The 22,931-nt window shown below is 35.3% G+C and overlaps 2 protein-coding genes across 2 annotated transcripts; both read right to left on the bottom strand.

The window, feature by feature from the left end:
* Positions 1-2,403: 2,403 nt before the first annotated feature.
* On the bottom strand, positions 2,404-5,673 carry LOC120251563 (trifunctional UDP-glucose 4,6-dehydratase/UDP-4-keto-6-deoxy-D-glucose 3,5-epimerase/UDP-4-keto-L-rhamnose-reductase RHM1). The gene is made up of 3 exons (XM_039260120.1): positions 5,583-5,673; positions 3,294-4,887; positions 2,404-3,176 (listed from the first exon to the last, which is right to left on the bottom strand). Exons 2-3 carry the CDS (start codon positions 4,866-4,868, stop codon positions 2,727-2,729), a joined length of 2,025 nt encoding a protein of 674 aa, XP_039116054.1. The 5' UTR covers positions 4,869-4,887; positions 5,583-5,673; the 3' UTR covers positions 2,404-2,726.
* Positions 5,674-8,178: 2,505 nt separating this feature from the next.
* On the bottom strand, positions 8,179-9,262 carry LOC120251755 (protodermal factor 1-like). Its single transcript, XM_039260399.1, has 3 exons — positions 9,059-9,262; positions 8,728-8,986; positions 8,179-8,618 (listed from the first exon to the last, which is right to left on the bottom strand). Exons 1-3 carry the CDS (start codon positions 9,258-9,260, stop codon positions 8,297-8,299), a joined length of 783 nt encoding a protein of 260 aa, XP_039116333.1. The 5' UTR covers positions 9,261-9,262; the 3' UTR covers positions 8,179-8,296.
* Between the last annotated feature and the right edge of the window lie 13,669 nt (positions 9,263-22,931).

Genomic DNA, 22,931 nt, shown 5'->3' with positions numbered 1-22,931 from the left:
TTTGGTGATATTCATTTTGGAGAACTAGGAAGTGGGTTGTTGGTTTAAAACTTTAAAGCATGATAAGCTTGAGAAGATATTTGCCTTATTATAATATTTATAATATTTTATACCCATGTAATTTTGTTTTATATCTAACTGTCACATGGTTTACATAAATTTTTTCAAATATATATATATATATATATATATATATTTCATGTTACACTGACGTCAAAAGCCGCGTTTCTTATACGCACTTTTATGATTTCATAACTGGCTGGAAAATTCTGGCTCTTTTTAGATGGCGCGTTGAGTCCACTAAGAATATTTGCCACATCATTCAAGCATCAAGAAATCTGGGGGGATGAAATCTGAGTTTGTCTAATGTAAATATAATCATGTTCAAATGTTACTGCAGTCACAAGCAGTTCATTTAATCAAGGAGTGGTTCACCTGGTTCAATTGTGGCCCCAACCTCATCTCTTTTTCCTTTAGGGGCAAATCATCATAAATATTTGAAGTAGCTGCTTACTGAACCTGAAAACAAAACTATTAAATTACCATATCTTTTAGGATCATGGAATTCATATCCTAAGGCAGTGAACATATCAACACAAGTTTTGACATCAACTTCAATTCCTGCACCTCAAAATCAGTCCCAGTTTTGGGTGTTAGTAAACTGCAAGAACTCTTCTTCTCCAATATCTCCTCACCCAATCTATGCAACCTCAAGTAAAAACAACACTCCATACAAAGACATCAATGTACGGAGCAGTGAGGGTTTGAATCCTTGTTGGAGGAATTTAACTCATGGGTGATGTCGTAAGTCACACTTATGCATCATAGAGATAGACGTTTATTGCCCTTTTAAAAAAATAAAAAAGACATCCATGCCAGTGGTGGCCCGGCCTATCCTAGTAAGCTCTAGGACAATGTAAAAGAACAGGACACTGATGGTAGAAGAGCCCTGCCAAAACCTCCAACTCTTAAGAGCTCTTCCTCCCTGAAGCATCTGGTGGCAAAAAAAGTTATGATTTCTGTAGTAAATCTCCCAGTCTTTCAGAACTTGAATCTAATATTTTTTTGAGAAAGTGTGGAAAGGCTTGAGAAGCTAAATGCCAGAGCTTGAGGCATTCACCCTGAAACTCCATCCTAAAACATAAAGAGAAACCACAGGAGACTGCATGCAAATCTCACAAGAATAAGTATGGAGAATGATAATATCACCTCTTATCTCCAGATGGATGCAGTTCTCTGTTTCCTTATGCCTGAAAATGCTAGTTTTCCTGCAATTCAGAGGAAACAATTCATTGACTTATCCAAATACAGACAATGAACTCAATTACTGATAGTTATGGATCTGATGAAATGTATTTCAACCTTCCATCAGTCAAACCATTGGAATGCAAGGTCAAATTTTGCAAGGGGTGATGCAGCTGTGCAATGATAGTCACCTAAATAGACAAAGTATATACACTTGTTTCACGTTTTCAAGGAATCCTCTCTTTGTTGCTTCAGTTCATTCCTTGTTGGCATGTAGCATGTTGGCTCACAGTTTCACATAAGAGATAAATAAACAAAGTACAGGTGTAATGCAGCTGGACTGAACCTAAATACATTCCCAAATATTCAAAGGGAGTTTCTGAGTGATCTGAACTCTGTTGCTTACAATTGACACAATTCATAGCAAAACAGAGACGATAAACGCATGAAACATACATGAACAGCATGGTTTATGTATTATAATATCCAAATATGATAAACACATGAAACACACATATCAATATTCTTCGTTGGCGTGGCACAGGCAATCAACGCTAAAAGATCAGAAGATTTCCAGAAACTAGCATGAAAACATGTATTCAGATATGCAAGTTCCATGAGCTACAAAGGCTATTTTTATGTCACTGAATAAGTTCATATTATAACCATGCTCCACTTCCTATGAAAATAGAAATGATTTTATTTTCTATTTTAAACAGGAAAAAGAGCAATAGAAAAACAAAAGTAAACTAGTCTACAAACAATGAAGACCAAATTGACTAACAAAAATCGGGCATTAATATTGTTTTATAGTGTCCTTTATCGGAGCATATAGTCCACAAGCTTGTCAATTTTTTATGATAAAAGAATAAACAACTACATTTGTGTGTATTTATTTAACCCAACCATACATGGAACAGTCTGCATAATCATACACAATGCACAAAAATGAATGAATCAAACTCCTAAACAAGGGAAGAAATATGGCACAGTTGTAACAAAAGGGAACTTTCAACAAATTCAGCAGTATTGCACCCAAAAAAAAAAATGTCAAAACACTTTAATTAAGGATTTAGATTACCATTGTTAGTTCTACCCGACATGACTTCAACAGAATAATAGAATTAAAGAACAAAAAAATAAAAAATTGAGAATACAAGTAAAAAGGGAATAGATTCCCAAAGTCAAAACTTTCATTACCAATATTTGATAAGTTACAGCGTGACTAAATATAGAAGATGGAAAACCAATTAAATCTGCCACTCAAATCAAAGTAGGCAAGCACACCAGAACTTGAAAAATCTAATCTATAATTTGGATATATATGCCAGAACAATTGCCCTACTCTGAAGCAATCAAACAGAACTCATTAAAACAATGTACCTCATTACAGTAACTATAAATCCAAACAGAAGAATGAGGAGCATCGTGCTATTAGATAATGTGGAGGTCAATCCTGAAATATAGATGGAGGACTTTATTCAGGCAGCAACCTTCTTGTTGGGCTCAAAAACATACTTGATTAGCGATTCCTTGATAGCTAGCAACTCAGGGAATTCATTTTTCAACTTTGATGCATCCATTTCATTGTTGCTTCGAGCAGCGACAATGACCTTGGCCTGCTCTTCCAGAGTGAAGTTACTCCATTCAAAACTGGGGTCAATGTACTTCTTATACATTTCCAAAATCTCATTGTGGCTCACAACACCAGGATTAGTGAAGTTCCATATACCCCTACAATTTCTTTTTGCCATCTCAATAGACAAGGGAAGAAGCTCATCTAAGATTGTCATGCTGTTTGGAATGTTCACAACTTTATCATAACGGGAAATCTTGGTGATGAAGTTGCGAGGATTGCTCAAATCAGAGGATATTGGCATTCTAACTCTAAGGGTGCAGACATTGTCATACTCCTTTAAAAGCTCTTCAACCTGCATTGAGATTGATAAGCATTAATTAACTCAGTTGTTACAAATGGCAATATTGCATGAAAGTAATAAAATAAAGAATTGATAGGCCAAACTATTATCAAGAAATTGATAGTTTACCATGGCTTTTGTCTTCGAGTAGAATGAGCCAGCAAAATTTGGTGTGTCTTCCTCCTTGAATCCAATGCCAGAACCTTCAGGGTGTTCAGCATCATACTCAAATATACACCCCGTAGCATAGTTTATCATCAATAAACCATGCTCCCTGCATACATCTGCCAATGTCAAAGTACCAACAACATTGGTGCGTATTGTTTCTGGCTTGTGAGATTCACACCAGTCAACATTAGGTCTACCAGTCACTCCGGCAGCATTAAAAACATGTGTGGGCTTAATATTCTGGATATCCATGATGAGTTGCGAGCGTTCTTCAAGTCGCCCCTTTCCATATTCATATGGAATTCCCTGCTTCTCACATATCTTCCCAAGAAGGCCTCCAATCCACCCAGTCCTCCCATAAATCAAAAACTTCAGAGGAGACTTCCGAGGAGAACCAACATTTGCCCTTAAAGTAGGAACCACCATCTTGTTCTGGCTAGGACTGTTTGTTAACTTAGAAACTTTGCTCTCAATATCCTCAGGAGCATCATATTGCTGCTCAACCCCAGCCATCATTAGCATCCTTGGGTGAGGCAAGAGTGCCCCAGAGACATCTCCCCACCAGTCAGGATTGTTGATAAACCACTCCATCGTCTTTCTCAACCCTTCCTCCCAAGTAGTCTTCTCTGACCAGCCCAAATTCTTAAGCTTTTGATCATCCAGGAAATACCGTTGGTCATTAAATGGTCTGTTTTCCACAAACTTGATAACATTATCCGGATCCAAAGAGAAAAGTTTGCAGATATCCTTGGCAACATCAATTACCCTCCTCTCTTTCTTTGTCCCAATGTTATAAACGTGGCCAACTTCTCCTTTGTGAAGAACAACCTCAAAAGCATCTGCAACATCTTCACAGTAAAGGTAGCTCCTCACATTAGATCCATCACCATGAATGGGAAGCGCCTGTCCTCTCATTGCAAGGAGGATAAATTTTGGAATAAGCTTCTCAGGGAACTGGTTTGGCCCATAAACATTGTTTCCTCGTGTGGTTATGACAGGCAGACCATATGATCTTCCATAAGCCATTACAAGCATCTCAGCTCCGGCTTTTGTTGCAGAATATGGGTTTGTTGGAAGGAGCTGGGAAGCCTCATGGTTACCTACAACAGCATCCTCATCAGTCTCACCATACACTTCATCAGTACTGACATGGATAAACCTTCTGATCTGGCCAGTAACCTTGCAAGCCTCTAGAAGTACATGAGTTCCATAGATGTTGTTCTTGGTAAACTCAAAAGAATTGCCAAAGGAGTTGTCCACATGAGTCTGAGCTGCAAAGTGCATAATAGTATCAATGTTCTCAGTAATTAGGAGGTAGTTAACAAGATCAGCACTGGCAATATCCCCCTTGACAAACTTGAAGTTAGGGGAAGACCGAGAGGGAATGAGGTTCTTGAGATTGGAGCAGTAGTCAAGCTTGTCGAGCACCACAATCTTGTACTCTGGGTAGTTACGAATGAGGCGGTTGGCGACATGGCTAGCAATGAACCCTGCTGCTCCAGTGATAAGAATGTTCTTTGGCTTATACGTTGCCATTTGAAAGTCCTATCTTTTCCTGAATCAATAATGCAGAAACCAAGTTACAAATGGATGGACGATCTGCTGATTCACAACAATATCAAATTAAATTCCTTGTTTCCAAAGTGAAAATTCTGCAAAAAATTTAACTTTACATCCTAGGCAACAGATCGACAAATTTCAAACACCATTTTCCCAAAATAAAAAAACCAAAGAAAGAGGGCCCAATAAAACTAGAATCCCCAGATAATTCAAGACAACAGATCTGTGGCTTCTCATCAAAAACTCATTTTTAAAACTTGTGAACTCATGCGTTTTCCAGCAAGTCCTATTCGAAGATCAATACTTTTTTTTCACTTGAAAAACAAAAAATAAATTTTTTTTTTTAAAAAAAAAGCGTACAAAATCACAGAATATCCGCATTCCAAAAAACCAATCAAACAATCTCACTCCCAAGATCCAAATCCAGGAAGATCTCCTCGAAGAAAACAAACAAAAAAAAGGGGTTGAAAATCAAACAAGCGAAATCATCTGACCATTAATCCGATCCAGATTATACCAATGAGATGCAACATCAATCCGAACTAGGGATCATAGAAAGCAACATTCAGAGAGATCTAATACGAAAAAACCAACATATAGAACCAGATCTAACTTCTAGCGAACCAGCGCAATAGGAAGAAGAAGACATATATGAAGAGAAGAAGAAGAAGGAGAAGGAGAAGAACTCACCAGCAACGAGAAGCCGAGAGAGCTCGCAACAATGGCGGTGTGGATCGTGAAACAAGAGTCATACGCGGGTTGGGAATGGAGTAAATAGGGGCCGAAGGGTATTTTGGGAATAAAGGGGAAAATAGATCTCATGTGGATGCTTGATTTCCGCCGAATCCAACGATAAGAAATGAGACACGTGTCAGGTTGACGACGGCTGGACATGGTCCATTTCTTATTTAAGTAAAACCTCCTAATCACGATTTGTTTTCTAAAAATAATTAATCAAAATTAACTCAATGGTCAAATACGTCGTCTCTTTTTTCTACGTTTACGAAATTGCCCCCTTGTTTTGAAGGAATTACTCGCTGGGACCAGACAATCTCCAACTCCGGTGTTTTTTTTTTTTTGGAAATTTGGATAAATTTATTATTATTATTATTTTTTTTTTTTTGGGAATAATGCTATAAAAAATCAGGTGTCAGCTGCAAAACTACTCTTATGATTTGAAATGCCCACCGTCTTAAGAAAATTAGTATATTTAACTAGTTAGCTTGGGACAACAGTATCCTTACTTTGGACAACATTGCTGCTAGAGGTTGTAACAAGCTTCCAACAGCTATCTGTGTGTTGTGCAATGCAGGCATTGAAACAGTGAACAATTTTTTCCTGCTCTGTCCATTTGGTGAGAAGATGTGGTCATTTCTTACTACTCACTTTAATTTTCCTCCCCTTCTTTACTCTTTAGCAATTTTGTGGGGGAGTTGGTGCCTTCTTTTTCCTGCTTCCAACAGGAGTGTTGTGGACTTATTGATTAAATCATTGTTTTTAAATGTTTGGTTGGAAAGAAATACTCGTATCTTCAACAACAAGTTCTCTGTTCATCAATCTGTGATTTTGAAACTTATTTATATGTTCTTATATTGGTTCTCTGCAATTCCAGAAGCCAAAAGAATTAATCTAGAGGGGGTCACTTCTACAGTTAAGCGGAGTCTGGAGTTCCTTAGTGGCCAGACAAGACAAGGGTGGGAGGCGATCAGGAGGAATAGTTCTCTAGTTTTTTTGTGGTCTTCTGGTACTCTCTTGAGCCAAAGTGATCTGTGTTATCTTTTTAATTGCTTTGTTTTTCCTTGTATTCTTTTTTTTGTTCTACTTCTAGTGGATCTTGTGTTCTTTTATTTTAATTAATGCACGTGGTTTATCCACTTCTTAAAAAAAATAAAAAATAATAAAGCTACTAAAAAGTCATATAACATTATACATATATATATATATATATATATATATATATATATATTCTAAATCAAGCTGCTTATGTATGTTTTTTTACAAGAGATTTTTTTTTTAATGGTTTGTACTTGATGACTACAATTCAAAGAATGAAATAAAAACAGGCTCGGTCTAGATATGATCAACAATAAAATAAATTTCTATGTTGTTTCAGCTATTCATTGCTTGATAATAAGATGATATTCTTTAAATAAAAAAAATAATAAATAATTAGAAAGCACGGAGAAGTAGATACATGGGTAATATATTTGTGGTTTATCCACCTTTTAAAAAAAACAAAAAAAAAGTAGATATATGGGTCCTACGTGGGCCATGTGGCCCAGGTTATAAATTATCAGCTGCTTCTCACCGAAGGGGGCAAGTCCATGTCTATATATATGGGTCCAAAGATTTTTGAAAAATTTATAATAGAGTTTTTTTATTTTATTTTATTTTATTTTTATTTTTTATGTGTGGCCATTACAACAATGGCTATCATAGATTCATAGAGTTTGAATTAGTAACATTTTAATATAAATATATAAATATATATAAATATATATATATATTATAAAGTTTTGCCTTCTTTTATTCTTATCTCTTATGTAACTGTTTTCCTTGTTTTGTGTATATGCATCTTAAGTTTTAATTATAAGTGTAATTTATCTACTTTGAGAAAAAAAATTTATTATCATTTTTTTAACTAGATGTCTCAAGTCCCAATCTTGACACTTTTTAACAGCAATGTTGCTTTTATTAATTACCTAGCATTTGGTCTTCCTTATAATTCCATCAAGGAAGGTGTTTCCTTTTGTTGAATTGGAGACATCATGAAGCTACTTTATAACCACTATTAATTAATGCTAACGTTTCCTCTCATTTAAAGCTGCTGCAGTAACTGGAACAATGAAAATGTTCATTACTCACACTAATCTTACGGTAAATAACATTAAGTACTTGTACTAATGTACCCGAGATTCTGTTAGCATACAAAACGACAAGTACTATACGTATTTAAATTACTCAATTTATTAAAGAGCCACTCCACTCAAATATATATCTCTTTTGATTACAAAAATTTAAAATTATGTTTAATTTATGTCTATAGGCTAAATTAATATTTGCTAGCTCAAATAGAAAATAAATATATAAACTCAAAATTTTATTTTGGGTTGAGTGCGGTTGATGACTGTATTTGATCTTTTTATTTTATGGAAGTGGTCCATCTATTTTTTCTAAAACAATAAAATAAAATAAAATAATTTTGGAGAAGGATATATATAAGCATGTCCTTTTCAAAAAAAAAAGGGACATGAACTTGAGCATGCATGTTTGTGGTGATAAAAGGGACATGAACTTGATTAAATTTCATTGAAGATGACATGACTACTAATTAAAATCTCATTAAACACTCAAACATTCAGAAACACAGCATGACAAAGTAGCACAAATACAACATTTAACACTCAAGCAAAGTGGGCATCATTAGCTTGCTTAAAGAGCTCAGCCTGGGTAGCAGCAGCATTGTTTGACACCAAAGCAGCAGTGAAGGCATCCCTCACCTGCAGAGAAGAATAAGCATACTTCTTGCTAACCATGGAGTTAAGCAAAGCTGCAGTGCCTTCTCTACAAAGAGCACCAAGTCCATCTCTACGTGTGTTTGCAAGTGCTTCTTGTAAAGTTAGGTTTGAACCAAACGTTGACGTGGCTGCCACCCCAAAGAAGTGGCCAATGGTCCCCCAGTATCCGAAGAGAGCCCAAATGGCTCCTGGGTGTGTCCTCCAGTAACTGCACACAAATGCATGCATGATGCATGGCAAGTTCATGAGTTGTGAGTTTGTGACTCAGTACGTAATGCATGCATGCTGTTTTTAAGATATATAAATGAATGACTTACATGACAGGGCCTATGATGAGTGGTGGAGTGTTTGGATCTGGAATGAAAGGTGATGGAGGTGTAGTTGGAGTTGGAGGGACTAGAGGGATTGAAGGAGTTCTAGTCCCAGGATCCACTGGAGATGGTGGAGGGCTACTGCCATAGCTTGGAGGAGAGTTATAGTAGCCACCATGGTGAGATGGTGGTGGAGTATTGCTTCCATAGCTTCCTCCAGTGCTTGGAGATGGGTCCTGATCACAAGGTGGCTTCTTTTGTGATCCTGCAACAAGACAACCCATACATCATGCATACTTTTTGAAAGAGTAGAGAGGTGTGTTCTTTAAGGGTTTACGTCTGGCAGAGTGACACAAGACTGGAGAGTAGGTGTTCTTTGTCTGAATATCAGCATTGTTGGTCATTGAGCTTGCTGCTTGCTGAGAAACAAGAACTAAGACTAAGAAACAGTATATGAGAAAACATTTTCCACTCATCTCTACCTTCATTTTCACTGAGACGATGATCACTAGAAGTGGAGTTTGAGAGTGAGAGAGCATTGGTGTCTATATATATATATATATATAACAATTAGGGAGAGCATATATATGGTTGGTAGTGGTTTCTCATGAAATAATAAATGGCAATAGATGAAGACATTATGTGGTTGGTGTTGGCTTGCAGATGCATTTATATGTTAGTATAAATGTGGCACTGCATGAGTTTGATTGTGAGATGAGGGGCTGCCATTGTAACAGTGACTGGCTAGTGAACGCCAACTGGTTTCAAGTTAAGGTCAAGTTCCAAATTAATCCTTTAAAGTACAACTCTTCAAGAGCTTCAATTCATACAAATGTTTGGCTAATTAATTTGAGAAATTCTTGAATCCTAATTATAAGAGTAACTTGAATGGAAATATTAAGATACCCTTTTTTTTTCTAAACATGCTTTTTCAAAACTTAATTCTAATTACTAATTAAGGTGTCTTTCTAAAATTTTGTGAAGCCTAACTTGCATGGAAATATCAGATATATATATTTTTTTTAAATTAATTTTCACTTAGATTTCATTCTATAGACTATTTTTCAATACCATGTATATATTAGCCTCAATATTTAAGTTTTTAATGAAAATCTTTGATGCTCCTTGTATGGCATATATATATATATATATATATATATATATATAGAATAAATCATTGTAGTTTAAACTGGACCTCATAAACAATCACTTTATTAATGAAGCTTCGCTTGAACAAAAAAAAAATGCATAAAAGAGTCTTTTTTTTTATTAAAAATACTTACTCTAACAATTATTTTATTTTTTAAAATTAAGGATATAATTTGTAATGTTATGTCTAAAAATACAAATTGATCATTTTTTCTATATCATGATTTTATATAGTGATCAGGGCCTTGAAAATACAAGAACAAACAAAAAACATGGACAAATGAAACCTCATATTTATATATATATATATATATATATATAAATGAATAATCAATGGTGGAATTAATGTCACAAGATCAAAGAAGATAGCATGATAATTTTCATATGGTGGTGTTGTTAATCCTTGGTACTATTAAATCCCTTGATTTCCTTCACATAAACTCGGACCATTTTATGTCTAAGTTGTACTTGATATGTTGAAAAAAATAGATAAACCACATTAATTAAAGAGGAAGGTTGTACTTGATATGTTTCTACTGTTTTTTCTTCTTCTCTTTAACCTTATTTTTTTAATTTTCTTTATAAAATTGAGAGGTGAATAAATGTCACATGAAGAAGAAAGATCATGATGATATTTTTTTTGGAGATAAAACATCATGATGATATTAAAAACATGGCAACTTTCATATGATGGTGTTTTTGGTCCTTGGTACTCTGAAATTTATTCAATTTCCTTCATATATACATGTCAGGACAATTTGTGCTTTTGTTGTGTGTGTATTTTTTTTTTTAATAATATGAATAAAATCATGACATAAACCTGGTTTTTATTACTAAACTTTAATCTTACATAAAATGGGAGTTGATTGAGTGACCTCTCATACTGAAAGTCAAATAAGTTACTCACCCAATTATTGTAAGAGTGACTTTGCATAAAACAAAGTTTACGGATTTCATTTAAAAACAAAATAAATAAATAATTAAAAAAATAGAAATAACAAAGAGGCACATGGAGTAACATGCAATGTGGATCCATTTCTTGCACCCCTACGGCCATCTCCAACCTGCCTTTCAAAAATAAAGTTTTTAATCATATTTGGTGTAAGATGAACTCCAAATATGAAAGTTGCTACAGTGACCCACATCATGTTGCGTGTCACTGTAGTAGGGCTATAATTTTTTTAAGTTTTAATTTCAGTTTTTTTATTCTTTTGTTGTTTTTTAATTTTAATTTTTTTTTTTCTATTTTTTAGTTTTAATTTTCAGTTTATTTTATTTTATTTTTTCAGTTTTAATTTTTAGTTTATTATTCTCTTTTTTTATTTTTATTTTCAGTTTTAATTTTTAGTTTAATATTTATTTATTTTTTTCAATTTAATTTTCAGTTTATTTTTTTTCAGATTTAATTTTCAGTTTATTTTTTCTCTTTTTTTATTTTTTGTCTTTCTATTTTTTTTATAAAATTCATATTTATAATTTTATATTTTAATCAAATTATTAACTTATAATTTAAGTTTGTATTTTTTAATTAATAAAAAATAAAAAATTAACAAAAATAAGACACCAAATATAACTTCATTAAAATTTTATATTTTAATCAAATTAATAACTTATAATTTATATTTGTTTTTTTATCAACCATATTTTATTTTATATTTAATAAATATTTATTATATATATATATAATAAAATTTATATTTTAAATAATACAATATTTAAATTCAATGTTAAAACTGAAAAAGAATTAAAAAGAATTAAATTTATTAATAGTATAAATATATAAAGGAAAAATTATTTTTTAGTTCCTGAAAGTTTCAAAACATCTCAGACAGACCCTCTGACATTTGAATTTGCCAGACAGTCACTTCTTTTTTTGACAGCTTATTTTTCAATCCTGACAGTGTACTTTTCAATTAATGCAGCTTACTCTGTTAGTTTATTCTATTTTACAACATGTACTTCCTGCTTAAAAATATATAGTTTCCATTTAACATTGCGTGTTTTCGTTTAACCACATAAGTTTTCACTTAACATATAGCACATTTGCATTTAAAATTTGACTTTTCCGCTTAAAATTATTAGTTTCCGCTTAAAATTTGGTGTTTTCGCTTAACTACATAAGTTTTCACTTAACATATAACACATTTGCGTTTAAAATTTGACTTTTCCGCTTAAAATTATGGGTTTCCGCTTAAAATTTGGTATTTTCCCTTAAAAACCGAGAGTCAGCCCAGTTAATATCTGTTATCTTTATGTCAACATCAATCACCTTTATGTCAGAAAGGTCTGAAAAATAACCTGTCAGAAAAAAGGAAGGATCTGTTGGAAATACTCAAAGTCATGGGGTTTTTTTGTGAATACCTGAACTTTGGAGGGACTTTTTGTTCATTTCCAGATATATAAATTGTGAAGTGAGAGAAATATTCTAAGAATATTCTATTTTAGAGTTAAAAATAGAGATGGTGGTTGGAGAAATTTTCACTGTAGAAGCTGTATTTTTTGTGTACTGAAACGTCAAATATAGAGTTTTGAGTTGGAGATGGCCTAAGTTAATTAACCTTGAAATGAATCAACTATTCTAATCAAACTTTAAACACATTAATTAATATTAACTAATTCACATCTTATCCGTGTCACATGTTCCATATTTCACTGTTTTTTATACTATTAATGTGGCACTTGAGATGATATGGATCATGGTTATTAAAATCATATAAATGCACAATGCATTCACCACTGTTGTAAAAATTGAGAGCTCACGCAGTATTTGACTCCCATGCAAAAGTTTAAGAACTCAAATCACTCCCAATGTATAGTTGAGACATAAATGCGTGTGTAGTGGCTTATTTACATTATAAAATAAAATAAAATAATAAAATAATCATAATTATAATAATACATTCCACTTGAAAATAGTAGAGATGGGTTAAAAGCATCTTCCACTACTCCAAATGAGTATCCTCATTAATGGTGCCCCAAGTGAGTATAAATATTCATTATCAGCGTCATAGCTTGAGCTCAGACAAAGAGACCATTTTGTTATGGTTACCGATGCACTTAGTTCTATGTTCACACATGTGCTCACTTCTAGAGTATTTCATGGGGTGCCTCTTGGGATAAGGTAATATATGTCATCTTTAATATATATGCAAATGAACTTGTTATCATAACTGGGGATCAAGGATTTAAGGATCATTAATTAAGCTGATTTTATACCTACTTAAAGGCATGTCTGATTTTATACCTATTTAATGGCATGGTCTAGCACCTGAAGAGACATCATGGGAGGACGTTGATCAATTACTTATTCAGTATCCTCAGCTGGACCTTGAGGACAAGGTCCTCGATTATGAGCGGGGTATTGTTATGTTGCCAGTCAAACTGGTCAACGAAAAGGGAAAAGAGACAATGGGTGAAGAAAAAGAAGAAGACACGCGTCGATTTAGTAAACGCGAGAGGAGGTTAAGCTCGAGGCTGCGGGGGTACATCTTACCAACCACTCCAAATAACATAAAAGGAAGGCCAGCAAGGAAAGAGGGGCAGCTTGACTCTGGTGATTGATTGAAGGCCCTGATGTCTCTCCATTGTGAGAGCAGGGAGTTTGGTTTTCTGGTTTTTTGGTTCTCTTAGGAATTTCTTCAGATTTTCCAGATCGGTGTTCTCTGCTTGAATGTGTGTAATTAGGGTGAGATTGTTCTCAACTTGAATCCAGGGTTTCTTTTTGGGTACTTAATTTCACTGCATTTAGTTTCATAGATCTGGATACTAGGGATGAATGATCTATGAATGGGAGTTATGGATTGTGTTTTGCTGCATTGAATTCTCTTGGATTGGCAGGGTAATGGGTTTAATTTCTGCAGTTATTTAGTGAAATTGTTGTGGAATTAATTCTCACAAGTAGATCTGCCTGTGAATTACTTCTTTGAGATTTATTAGCATAACAACTGACTGGCTAGCTTTATGACGAGGTCCTCTAGCCTATACATGGGTGACGACATGGGCCCCTAGATTAACCTGGCGCTATCTATTGTCGGGACCCACAATTACCCTACCAAACTTTTCCCATTCACCTATCTTGGGGTGCTAATATCTGGGAGGAGTTCCTGCTGTCAAGATTGGTTAAGACTCATAATTGTAATCAAACCCAGACTTGGCTTGTAGAAGTCTAAAACTTTTTTCCTTATGGGCGGTAAATTGACACTTATTAACTCGATTCTTTAAACTTCTTTCCCTGTGGGCTGAAAATTGACACTTATTAACTCAATTCTTTAATCTATCCAAACTTATTGGATTTCAGTATTCAAGCTACCTAATTAGGTCATTAAGTCGATTGATAGGATTTGAAGAGACTTCTCTAGATATAGTTTGGGCCTAACCTTGGCAACCATAGCTGCAAACTAGTTTATTGGAGGTGACTTTGTAAATCCCCTAAACAAGGAGGCTAAGGAATTCTTAACTTCTCGGACTTTAATAATACTCTCCTAGGTAAATAGTGGTGGAAGATCACATCAAGTTCTCAATATTATTGGTCTCTGATTATCCAGTTTAACTACTACTAGAATCATCCTCCCTAGAAACTCCACCTTAATCATTCGGAAAGGAATTCTTATTTATGGAGAGAGATCACATGTTTCATGCTTGCCTTCCAATCATGAGTTTCTCTAGTCATTAGAGACGGTGCTTTTACACTCTTTTGCCATAATTGCAAGGTTAACAGTTGAACCCCCAAGAATTTTAGTTAAAGCTCTTCCAAAATTCACAACTTCCAATGGGAACAACTCATGACCTTCTTTTCCATCCTAATCTCTTCTCCCTAGCTTGATAACATCCTTTTCAAGATTAGTTGGAGAACTTTTCAGTTTAGGCCCAATAGTAAGGTTCGCATAGTTTAAGAGTTAATTTCCAATGAACAATTCTCAAATTAAATTATTTAATACATTCCTTAGTTATGGAGGTATGCGATGTCCTTTGACTACAATACTATGAAAAGAGACCTGCTCCAAGAAAATAAATGCTTACCTCGAACTGCAAGATACTAACGCTAGAAAATCTTGCAATCAAGGGTTGTAACAAACTTCCAACTACTACTTGTGTGCTCTTCCATAAGGTGATTGAAATTGTCAATCACCTATTCCTAATTTGCCTTTTTGTTTCCCAAATTTGGAACTACTTTGGCTAGCTATTCAATCTCTCCTAGCTTCCCAGTTCTTTGGGCAAATTATAGGGTTCCTAACAATCGAATCTTGATCCCCTCTATACATGGGATTTGCTTTCCAAGGTCATTTGTGTGGCATATTTGATTGGAATGATTGATCAAATTTTCAATGGCAAATCTTTCTTGCCATTCTGGACTATTTTAAAATTAATCATTTGTTTCTTCTTTGGGTTTCTGTAGCTCCTAATGCAATAAGGGTAAACTCTCAAATTGAACTTCCCTTGTCAAGCAAAGTCGCGAGTTCTTTGGATCATGTGCCGCCAATCATTAGGAGATTGCGACTATCTCTGGTATCGACTAAGAGCTATCCTCATCCTAATAGTGCGACTATGGACAAATGATCCTTTTGTTAGTTGTTTCCGAGGCAATACTATTTTTTATCTTTTTGTGATTTTAGCTATCCAACTCTAATGGATCCTATGGTTTTGTCTTTTCATTATTGTGTATGTTTCAATTCTTGTTTTTGTTTATGTTTGTACCGTCTTGCATTCATCTTTGTTTTCATTTGTTACATTATGCATTTGTCTTTGTAAACGTATGTTTGTTTGTTTGTTTGTTTGTTTTTTCTTTTTTTTTTTCTTTTTTTCCTTGTTTGATGTAATCGCCTTTTGCTCTTTAACAAAATTGTGGGTTATCAATTTTTATTAAAAAATAAAAATCCGACTAATATAAAAATGAGATAGCTCTGTGACTTTCTTAGATTTTATAGTAGTGTTTTATATGAAATATTTTTCTCCATCTGGCTTGTTTTATTTATTTAATTCATTATATAATCCATTTTAAGTTTATCCACATTAGTTTATTGATAGAGAGTCATGTGCATATAAGTGGTGGGCAATCCTTTCTACTAAACCAGTCTTTTGGGACGTGGATCCACCCTTGTGTGCTACAATATTGGTGCTTTCGTTGAGTAGATGTCGTGTGGGACCTAAGCTAGGGGTCGAGGAGGTGGACTGATGTTATGTTGCCAGTCAAACTGGTCAACGAAAAGGGAAAAGAGACAATGAGTGAAGAAAAAGAAGAAGACACGCGTCGATTTAGTAAACGCGAGAGGAGGTTAAGCTCGAGGCTGCGGGGGTACATCTTACCAACCACTCCAAATAACATAAAAGGAAGGCCAGCAAGGGGAGAGGGGCAGCTTGACTCTGGTGATTGATTGAAGGCCCTGGTGTCTCTCCATTGTGAGAGCAGGGAGTTTGGTTTTCTGGTTTTTTGGTTCTCTTAGGAATTTCTTCAGATTTTCCAGATCGGTGTTCTCTGCTTGAATGTGTGTAATCAGGGTGAGATTGTTCTCAACTTGAATCCTGGGTTTCTTTTTGGGTACTTAATTTCACTGCATTTAGTTTCATAGATCTGGATACTAGGGATGAATGATCTATGAATGGGAGTTATGGATTGTGTTTTGCTGCATTGAATTCTCTTGGATTGGCAGGGTAATGGGTTTAATTTCTGCAGTTATTTAGTGAAATTGTTGTGGAATTAATTCTCACAAGTAGATCTACCTGTGAATTACTTCTTTGATATTTATTAGCATAACAATTGGTGCTTTCGTTGTCCTTTCCTCCCTTCAATGGCTGATAATACTCGCTTGAAGGAACTAAATGCTAAGGTGGAGACATTGTTTACATTAATGGACAACAATGAGCAGCGATTTAAAATCATTGAACAATCCCTCACATCACTGCCGTTAATTCAACAATCCTTAGTTGGATTGTCCCAAATGATGGAAGCCTTACCGAATCTAAAATCTCCAAATGATGTTCCTGTATCACAATCCTTGGTGGATGATTCTTCACAAGTAGCAATTCAGCCAGAATTAGACAGTTATCCTGTGAAGAACATTAAAATAGATTTTCCAAGATTTGCAGGATCTGATGTTTTGCAATGGATTTTTCATGCTGAGCAATTCTTTGACTATTATGAAGTCCCGGATAATCATAGATTGCGGATTGCTTCAGTACATTTCGATGGCCCAGTTATACCATGGTTTCAGCGACTCCGAAAATCAGGAAAATTGACTTCCTTGAAAATTCTCACAAAGTCGTTGGAGTGTGCTTATGGTCCATCAGCATTTGATTGCCCAAGATACTCCTTATTTCGCCTAACTCAAGAGGGATCGGTCGCTCAATTCTATGATCAATATACTGCTTTGGCTAATCGGGTGGATGGTGTACCTGAAGACATATTACTGGATAGCTTTATCAGTGGCTTAAAAAAGGAATTGCAAGCTGAAATTATTCCTTGGCATCCTGAAGACATGGATCAGGCCATTTCATTAGCAGAATTGTTGAAGAAAAGCTCCAATTGGGGAAGACATCAACTTACACCAAGAATCTATATATTCCGGACACTAGAATGAAACCCCTACCAGGCCCAACACCTATGCTGACTTCTCCTGCTACTGGCTCTACAGGACAGAATCTGCAGAGTGTTCCTAATTCCAATTCTAGACACATGGGTTCCTCTACACCAACAGCATTTCGTCGAATGGGCTTCCAAGAGATGCCAAATCAGGAAAGCAAAGGGTTTATGTTTTAATTGTGATGCCAAGTATTCTCCGACCCATAATTGTCCAAATAAGCGATTACTATTGCTGCAATGGGACGACAATGACACTGAAACCTTTGACACTGATTTTATTATTGATCCACATCCGTCTTCAAAGGTACAGGACCAAGAGGTAGGTTGTAATACCCTGAACCTTTGGATACCTGTTGGAAAATATATTCAGGGTATTACTACGATTCTGATGAAGAATTTTTTTCTCGAGTAATCTTGTTGAGAAACCCCAAGTGGAAATAACAAGGACCTAAGTGTAAAAAGTTTATAAAAGATTTTTGGGTTAAAGAGTAATAGAAAAAAGGTTGATATAAAATGTTTCGGCATCCAAGGACTGAAAGGTAAGATGGAAGGGATCTTTTTGAAATGTTGTACTATAATCCAAGGACCATTGGATAATTTAAAAAGGATCTTTTGAGAATACTATGTTGTAATTCAGGGACCATTCATGAGTTTTTCAGGGACTGTTTTTGTAAGGAATTATGTTTTGAGGGACTAAATGTAAATTTCGGCTGAAAGTTAAATTTGGAGAAAAAAATCTAGAGCTTGAGTGTTGTTACATGCTTCTTCTCCACCATTTCTGCTACGAGTAACCCCGAGTTAAAAAGAGAAAAAAGGGTGAGAGATTTGGAGAGAAATTGGAAGAGATTAAGTTTGGTATTTGGAGGGGAGAATGGATGAAGTATTATTTGGTAAGTATTTTGATGATTTATTTATTTATATACTTGAATGTATGTGTGTGTGTATTTGGTGGATTTGATGAAGAAATATGATGGATTTGAGTAGAAAAAAACTTGGTATGTTGTTGTAGATGATGAGTGTATGAAATTGTTTTTGAAAAAGCCTTGTATTTGAGTTGAAAATTTCTTGAAATGGAGATGAGATTGCGGAATTCTGTAGCTAATTCTTGTATGCTACGAGATTAGGGTTTGGTTTGATTAATTAAGTTGATAATGATGATGATTAATGTGTTAATGATAATGGTTAGATTGAAATGGGTTGAGTTAGCCAGAGTTGATTTGGTTGGATTAAACCAAAGTTGGATTGAATTGATTGAGTTGAATTGATTTGGTTGAGTTGGGCTTGATCAAATCGAGTTGAGATAGTTTGGGTTTGGTTCAGTTGATTTGGGTTAAGGGTTTTTGGACTGAACCAAGTTGGTTCAATGGATTTTTGAATAAGAATTGAGTTGGTTCAAGCTGGTTCGAGTTTGATTAAGCTTGGTTCAGTGCTAGATTGAGCTTGGTTCGATGGAATTAGGGTTGGTTGAGATTGATTCGGCAGTGTTTACCCTAAATTGAGTGGTTTAAATACAATTGAAGGCCCAGGTTGGATTATGCAGAGTCGTGTTTTAACCGATTGGGTGAGTGGGACGATGAGAGTTGATTATTATTTTTTGTATTTTCTTTTGAGTTTAAATATATTATTTATTTTTTTATTATATTATTACATTGGGTGTTGTTCGGTCTTGGGAGGGAGTTCCGGGTCTAGCGAGGAACCCAGGGACACAGGGTGAGTTAGTAGTGGCTATTATTTTTAAATAATTGATTAATTATTATTATTTTTGAAATAATTGTTTAATGGCTAGTATTTTTGGAAATAATTGTTTAATTATTTTCATTTTATAATATTTAATTTGCATATAATATTGAAATATACATTATATTTACTTGCAGTTGATGTTTATGACAATCGTATTGATACATCAGTTTTGTATAATTATACGTATTTGTGAATAGTGGAAATACATGTATATGTGATTTAATTATTCGGTTCATGAATTTATTTTTGGATGGTTATATATGCTTTGATTTGGAATGATTTGTGAAATCATGTGCGTGTATTAAAAATGTTTCTACAAGCAATATTTGTGGGAGATGGTTTTCATTCTGGCGTAGGAATGGTATTTTATATTTGGACTTTCTTGGTATTATGTATGTATCGTCTTTCGTGAATGTCACGGATAAGGACCATGTGATATGATTTACTCACGGTTTGTATTGTTCTTTGCATCTACATGTTGGTTTGGATGGTGACGGGCGGGCTAAGGGCCGACCTACTGCGATAGTGGGTTCCCGCGGGCGACCTTTAGAGGTGGCGTGGTGGACACAGGTGTTGATTTGTCGGATCGGTGGGAGCGTAGAGCCACGATTGGATGATACATCGGGATCCCGGAGTCGCCCACGCAGGACCGATGGGCCAGCGTCGAGTGCGAGACCTTGGCGGCTCCCGACCCTAGTCGCGGCCAGTGACTAAGTCGGGGAGAGTTTTTCGAGCTATGGATTTGAGAATGATTTTTATATTATCGATTATTTTTGACATTGATTTATGATGAATTTATGTTTTCAAAAGTTCTTTAAAAATGTATTTTGCTAGAAATTCTATTATTTTTGGAAAAGTTGGAAAATTATTTAAGCGGTTGGTATTTATATACTTTATATATCATGTATTTAAGTATTTGAAATTATTAAGCCACTCTGAAACCAGCTGAGATATCCTTGTAAAGCTGCGGGGAGGCGGGGACCCTAGATTCACTGATCGAGTATAGAGCTAGTCGGGGGTTGAGTCGGAGGCTGCGAGTGGGTCCCCCGATTTCTTTTATTTCTTGTCGTTGGTGTTGTGATCTTGTAGCGGTTGTACCCATAATTAAAGTGATTATATTTATTGTATTTATGTATTTGAACATGTACTTGGTGAAAATTGTAAATTGTGATTTGTAGAGTCGATTTTTGTTTTAAAAGCGGGTTTGTCGGTTTCCAGTTAAAAGGGAATTTTAACTAATGGGTGCCACATTTACCTCGGTAGAAGGGGTGGGTGTGACATCTTTTAGTATCGAGTGTAGGGTTGAGATATCACTGGTTGGTAGAGATCACGGGTTGTGATCCGAGCCCTAAGTTTATAAGTCGTGTCTAGACTTAGAGGTTTAGTAGGGATTAGAGCGAAAGTTAAGGGCCCGATAGAAGTATTAAGAGTCTCGATCTGGGTTTAAAACCTAAGTTGCGTATTAGGAATAAGGTTGGTAGTAGGTTTTTGACATTTTCGTGAAGGCGGCGGTGCTGCTGTGATCGGGATCACGAGGTTGAGATATTTATTGGAATTGGTTTTATCGAAATAAGTTAACTTAAAAGTTGCGAAGAAGGGTATTTGGCATTCTCTTTGTTGACTGGCACGCGATGATTCTTGATTTGATTTGAAAGATACTTTGAGACATACATTGCTTAAGAATATGGAGATTAGCACGTGAGTAACCGAGTCTTCTTTATCACCTTTTCGTTGATTCTTAAAAGGTGTGTTATGATGTGAGCGTTGATTCGAGTTTGATTTGTCGGACTTTGGATGAATTATGGCCGAGCTCCTCTAAGTGTAGTTTAGTTGTGTTTAAATAGAGGAGAAGATCGGACTTGCGTTTTTTCATCGATTGGAATTTTTAGTGTCTTAATGATTTTTTTGAGTAATGGAACCAGAGGCGTTTGGGGGCAGGCGGGGCGAGGACCTCCTCCAGGTATAATAGAAAGAGTAGAGATATTTCTGGAAGGCGGGGAAAGAGAGGAAGAAGAGCAGAGAGAGAAGTGGAGGAGCAGGAGGAGGAGAGAGGAGGGGACGAAAGAGGGAAGAAGAGATGGAAACCCATCACTGGCACGCAAGTACCCTCTAGCTCTGCTCTTGTTGCCTCGACATCTTCTAGTTCTATTATTGCACATGGTAATCAAGAACAAGCGATGAGTGATGTTTATGTCCCTGAAGCTCGTTATGTGGTAACCATGAATACGAGATTTTAGCTCTATAGTTGCTTGGATGAGGAATATCTACATGGAGCGTTTTTCACGCTGAGGCGAGTCGTATGCGAGTGAAGGAGGCTATGGAGTTTCGAGGGAGTTTGCAGCGGCGTATGATGATGCCCGTGCAGATCCTTAACTATGAGTGCGGCCGGTTGAGCAGATGGGCAAGAAAGGTTGAGCCATGACACAGTAGACAAGGATGAGGTTCAGTAGACGTATGAGAACTTGTGAATAGTAGAATAATCTGTTTGTATTATCGTTTGTGTGCTTGAGATGTTTGTATTCTACAGTGTATTTCGAGTATGATGTATTCCTACTTGTGAATAAGAAGTTGCTTTTTCTTACGGATTGTGGAAAATACTAAGATTATTTTATTGTATGAGTTTTTGGAAGTGAGGAAGCCGGAGTAACACATCAGGAAGAGTGTTGTATCACAGTGTATAACACCGTATAGAAGGAATCGAGTTCACTTTGATCGTCGAGGATACTTGGACATCCTTTCACGATATTATTATTTACTATTGAGCATATTTGGAACAAGAGAACAGATTTGGAACAAGTAAGTGAAATTCGGTGATATCAGTTGATGCGTGCTAAGGAAATTTCGAGGACGAAATTTTTCTTAAGAGAAGGATTGTAATACCACGAACCTTTGGATACCGTTGGAAAATATATTCGGGGGTATTACTACGATTCTGATGAAAATTTTTTTCTCTGAGTAATCTTGTTGAGAAACCCCAAGTGGAAATAACAAGGACCTAAGTGTAAAAGTTTATAAAAGATTTTGGGTTAAAGAGTAATAGAAAAAGGATTGATATAAAATGTTTCTGGCATCCAAGGACTGAAAGGTAAGATGGAAGGGATCTTTTTGAAATGTTGTACTATAATCCAAGGACCATTGGATAATTTAAAAGGATCTTTTGAGAATACTATGTTGTAATTCAGGGACCATTCATGAGTTTTTCAGGGACTGTTTTGTAAGGAATTATGTTTTGAGGGACTAAATGTAAATTTCGGCTGAAAGTTAAATTTGGAGAAAAATCTAGAGCTTGAGTGTTGTTCATCTTCTTCTCCACCATTTTGCTACAGTAACCCGAGAGTTAAAAAGAAAAAAAGGGTGAGAGATTTGGAGAGAAATTGGAAGAGATTAAGTTTGGTATTTGGAGGGGAGAATGGATGAAGTATTATTTGGTAAGTATTTTGATGATTTATTTATTTATATACTTGAATGTATGTGTGTGTGTATTTGGTGGATTTGATGAAGAAATATGATGGATTTGAGTAGAAAAACTTGGTATGTTGTTGTAGATGATGAGTGTATGAAATTGTTTTGAGAAAAGCCTATATTTGAGTTGAAAATTTCTTGAAATGGAGATGAGATTACTAGGAATTCTGTAGCTTGATTCTTGTAGCGACGAGATTAGGGTTTGGTTTGATTAATTAAGTTGATAATGATGATGATTAATGTGTTAATGATAATGGTTAGATTGAAATGGGTTGAGTTAGCC

This window comes from Dioscorea cayenensis, chromosome 20 (assembly GCF_009730915.1).
Source record: "Dioscorea cayenensis subsp. rotundata cultivar TDr96_F1 chromosome 20, TDr96_F1_v2_PseudoChromosome.rev07_lg8_w22 25.fasta, whole genome shotgun sequence".
NCBI lineage: Eukaryota > Viridiplantae > Streptophyta > Magnoliopsida > Dioscoreales > Dioscoreaceae > Dioscorea > Dioscorea cayenensis.
This window is presented reverse-complemented; position numbering and strand designations above follow the sequence as displayed.

Coding starts and splice junctions, on each gene's coding strand:
- LOC120251563 (XM_039260120.1), bottom strand. CDS start 4,868: ATGGCAACGTATAAGCCAAAGAACATTCTTATCACTGGAGCAGCAGGG. Junction 3,177..3,293: donor ACTCGAAGACAAAAGCCATG/GTAAACTATCAA, acceptor ATCTCAATGCAG/GTTGAAGAGCTTTTAAAGGA.
- LOC120251755 (XM_039260399.1), bottom strand. CDS start 9,260: ATGCTCTCTCACTCTCAAACTCCACTTCTAGTGATCATCGTCTCAGTG. Junction 8,987..9,058: donor CTTGTGTCACTCTGCCAGAC/GTAAACCCTTAA, acceptor GTCTTGTTGCAG/GATCACAAAAGAAGCCACCT. Junction 8,619..8,727: donor CTCATCATAGGCCCTGTCAT/GTAAGTCATTCA, acceptor ATTTGTGTGCAG/TTACTGGAGGACACACCCAG.